The following is a 4,232-nucleotide window of genomic DNA, read 5'->3' on the forward strand; positions in this document are numbered from 1 at the left end:
ACACACACACACACACACACACACACACACCACACACACACACACACACGCACACACACACAATGCACGCACACACACACACACACACACACACACACACACACACACACACACACACACACACACACTTCCCGAGTGAATCCACACTTTCCTTTTTAACGTCTGCCTCACTGTTTCCTGTTTCTTGGAGCAAAGATTGTTTGATTTCACTTTAATTTGCAATATCTGTAAAGGTGTGTGTTTTTGTTACTCTTTAGATTCTACACCAACCAATAATCCAAATTAACTGTTTTACAACTCATAATCCAATCTATATTTGACTTTTTTAGTGCAGAAAAAGTCTTGATTTTCTCCATAAATGTTAAAATCAATCCGAGTGAAAGTCTCTCTTCTTCTCTCTCTTTCCAGACTGTTTTCCTCCCATCACTTAAATGCATGCCATCCTTTCTCTCTTTCTCTCAGTCTCAGTTTCACACTTGACTATAAAACTGACGTTATATAACAATGTGTGAATTCCCATTTCTTGCAGAGGAGACCGCGACTGATAAAAGTAGCAAAGAGAAGAAGAAACCAAGTAAGAGTTGCTTTACTTTTGGGGAATGTGGATTATTGGAGGTTCATTTCACTTCAACATGTGTCCCCTCTTCTCCATGTCTCTTCTACATCAACATGTGTCCCCTCTTCTTCATGTCTCTTCTACATCAACATGTGTCCCCTCTTCTTCATGTCTCTTCTACATCAACATGTGTCCCCTCTGTGTAAAGAGATTCTGAAACTCTCAGGAACAAAGACCCCCTCTCTTTTTGTCCTGATCCATTTATATAAAAAACTGATTTTGGCCACTTTGTGATAACACAAAAAAACATTGTGTTGTGTAACCATTAGCCAATCACCAACCAAGGTAACGCCCCCCCCCCCCTTATCACCTGAATCTCCTCCTAGAGCACCTCAGAGGGGCGTGGCCATCAGAAGCTCATTAGCATTTAAAGCTACAGACAGAGAATCAGCACTTTTGAAACAGGGCTGAAACAGAGGGGATTATGGGTAATGCTGCAATGATCTGTTTTGTGTTTCAGCCAATCAGAGACAGGCTCTGTATATATCTGTGACCTGTGATATATTGATGAAAAACAGTATCATAGGGGACCTTTAAGTCCTAGGCTCAGCTGGTGCTGTCCAGTGCACATTGGATGAACTACAAATCACAATATAATATAAACTTTTAATCTTTTATTGGACTTTTATTTAGATATTTGATTGTCACAAGACTGCGACAAAGCCACACACATGATCGATCTCAATTAAAACAAAACGACACCTTACAAGGACACGTTACAATTCATAACATATTCTAAGGAAAGGTTTAAGACATTACAAAAGGACCGTAACAGGGAACATGTTGGGAAACAGGAGACATGTAGCACTACAGTGAGTTGGCTGATCTGAACAGGTGGGTTTTGAGGAGGGTCTTGAATGTGGTCGGATGTGAAGAGGGAGAGAGTTCCAGAGATGAACACATGATGCTCTTATATGCGATACGTTGCTGATCCCTTCTTCTCTCTCGGTGTCTCCACAGGTCAGAGATTCTTCCAGTGCGTTTACGTCCCTGGTAGAAACGCACAGTACCCGTTACGACCTTTAACCCCGGCCATGTCCCCCGCCATGAGGTCCCCCTCCATGATGTCCCCCTCCATGATGTCCCCTGCCATCAGGTCCATGTTGGAGGAACAGCAGAAGACGGCTCGAGCGTCGGGACAATAAGACAAACTCTCTGAAAACTGAAAACTCTGCAGCTCCCCGTCCAGCAGGGGGAGCCCTTTTTTAAATCTGTGGATCCTCAAACTCTGAGGAAAACCACAGACGGATAGTTGAGAGAGGACAGAAATATTTTGTCTTTCATTTATTTATGTATATTTCTCTCCATGTGGTCGAGCTCCTGTTGATATCTCCCATCGCTGCCATGCTTTAGATTTGATGTATTTTTTGATTTATTTTCTTGGTTGGCCCATACATGAACTTTGCTCATTTCTTTTTCAGGCAGCATTATTTAAATTAAACACAATTATCAATGTATTTTTTACAAAAATCCAAACAAGGAAGAATTTATGTCAATAAAAAAAACCAAATATTTGTCATTTAGGCCAAATTGAATGAACACATTGGCATAATGTTGTTTTTAGTTTACGTTTGTAGTCAAGTTTAATATTGATGTATTTAATGTACATATGTTATCTAATTTAACATAATTGAAGGCGTTTGCTCTGACAAGAACATTAAGCATTTGTTTTGTTGCATGATACATTTAAAAAACACAACAGAATATTAATTTATTCAGTCATAATTATTTCAAATGTGGATATTATTTTGCAAAGAAACTTAAAAAACGTATCAAAAAATGAGAATAAATATCGAAATGGCTGGTATCGGACATGATGGGATTAACCATGACTTGAATGGGCATGTTGCATAATTCAGATTTTTTATTTTACTATTTACTTTTTATCTTTAGCTAGTTTTATCTTTTATTTCTAATCATAGATTCAAATCACCCTTACCCTGCGTCCCGTAACGAGAGCATGTTGTGTTTTAAATGCACCAGGTTAGCATGTTAATGTTCGGAGGGTGAAATCCCAGGAGCTCCCACATCTGATCCCAGCATCCTCCCTGTCTCTGATCCCGAGTCTCATCAACATGATAAACGTTGGCAAATGAATAATGATGATGCATTTCCTTCTTACCTAATTATAGGCAGGAGTAAGGAGCCCAGTGTATGGACCTGCAGGACATGCTAAAATTACACACTTCATTTAAATTAAATTAGTTCTAAGAGATCCTTTGACAAGACGTGTTAAAATGCCATTTCTGGATGGTTTTCATTCCCAGAAACAAATGCATTTATTTTGATTTTGAGAAACAGTTGCTAATTTAACTTCAAATAAGTGAAAAGAAGGGCTTGAAGTAATAGTATACAGGATATGAGATCCGCATCTAATACTACTGATATGTTTATATTTGAGTAATGTTCTTTTAGTATAAATAATTGGCAATTTTCCAAATCTTTAAAGCCAGCTTTTTTCTTAAAAATGTGTGTAGTTTTGGGTGTCAATTTCCCATAATGCTGCATATTTTATCACCCAGGATCTCTAACAGTTTGAATATGAGCTTTATTTAGACATACATAGTTATTATAACATTTTCAGAGACAGGGAGTCTGCACAGGACAACTTTAATGACCAACTAATGAGACGCTGTGATGTCTACAGTGGATAAATGTCATGTTACTGATCGGCTTATTTACAGAGCTTGATACATGTTTTCATATGTTCTGTTACCTCACTCGCTTTGGTTTTGTACCTTGGCTGCAAAACTGTAGCTGAGCTTTTATCTGCAATTTGCTGTTGTCTTACTGAGTGAAAACCAGAGAACCAAAAGGGTGTTTTCACACTGTTAATCCCGGGATAACACACACATTAGTCAAGGACTTGATGTAGAGTTCGTCTAACACGTTGTTCACACTCACAGACTGAAAGTGTAAGATTATTTCTTGCATGTTTTGCAGTGTGAGACACTCTTACCTAAAGTTTAACCACTATTCCTTATTGCATGACTATCCTAAACCTTTTCACGGTTATTCCCCAAAAAGTCTTAAGGTGTGTTCAGACTGAACCCAAAATTCTGAGGCGATGCAGATGCATACAAAGTAAAATGAAAAATGTGAGTGCAGGAACATTTGCAGATTCAATGAGTAATGCAAACATCCTAAATCACTTCTATTCAAGCAAAAATAATGCACTAATCCTGCAGCGATTAATTTACTTACGGTACTGCTTCTATGGGTGTCAAGATATACCCGTATGCTAACCGTGAAAAAAGAGACAATTGTGCAATGAACATGTTATTTCCAGACAGCTTTAGTTTCTACCAAGCTAACAGCACAACCCAGTCTCACGGCATTTCGTGTTATAGTCACGAAATTAATCCTTTGATTCGTGTTCACCAACACGATTTCCACATTTTTTTCGTGTCACACAGAACGATGTTTAGAAGCAATGTATTTCTATTGGTAGTATGTGTTGTGGCTGCACCGAATAACAAATTAGAAGGAAAAAAAAATACAGATTTCAGTATTCTGAGTCTCTGAGCCCCATTTATTTTCCTCGCGGACGGCACAAAAAGTCAGACATTATACAATTTAAAATAAAAACAATAATCGTGGCTTGATATTGATTAAG

General features: G+C 38.2%; 1 protein-coding gene across 1 annotated transcript in view; it reads left to right on the forward strand.

Annotated features, from left to right (window-relative positions):
- Positions 1-4,012, forward strand: part of LOC104958409 (WD repeat-containing protein 7) — a 9,938-nt gene extending 5,926 nt beyond the window's left edge. Inside the window, exons 7-8 of the mRNA XM_010786148.1 lie at positions 530-574; positions 1,577-4,012. Coding sequence (XP_010784450.1) covers positions 530-574; positions 1,577-1,761 — 230 coding nt within the window. The 3' untranslated portion in view covers positions 1,762-4,012. The remainder of the gene's footprint in view (positions 1-529; positions 575-1,576) is intronic.
- Positions 4,013-4,232: the final 220 nt, after the last annotated feature.

This window comes from Notothenia coriiceps, unplaced genomic scaffold (genome assembly GCF_000735185.1).
Source record: "Notothenia coriiceps isolate Sejong01 unplaced genomic scaffold, NC01 NC01_scaffold00028799, whole genome shotgun sequence".
NCBI classification, from domain to species: domain Eukaryota; kingdom Metazoa; phylum Chordata; class Actinopteri; order Perciformes; family Nototheniidae; genus Notothenia; species Notothenia coriiceps.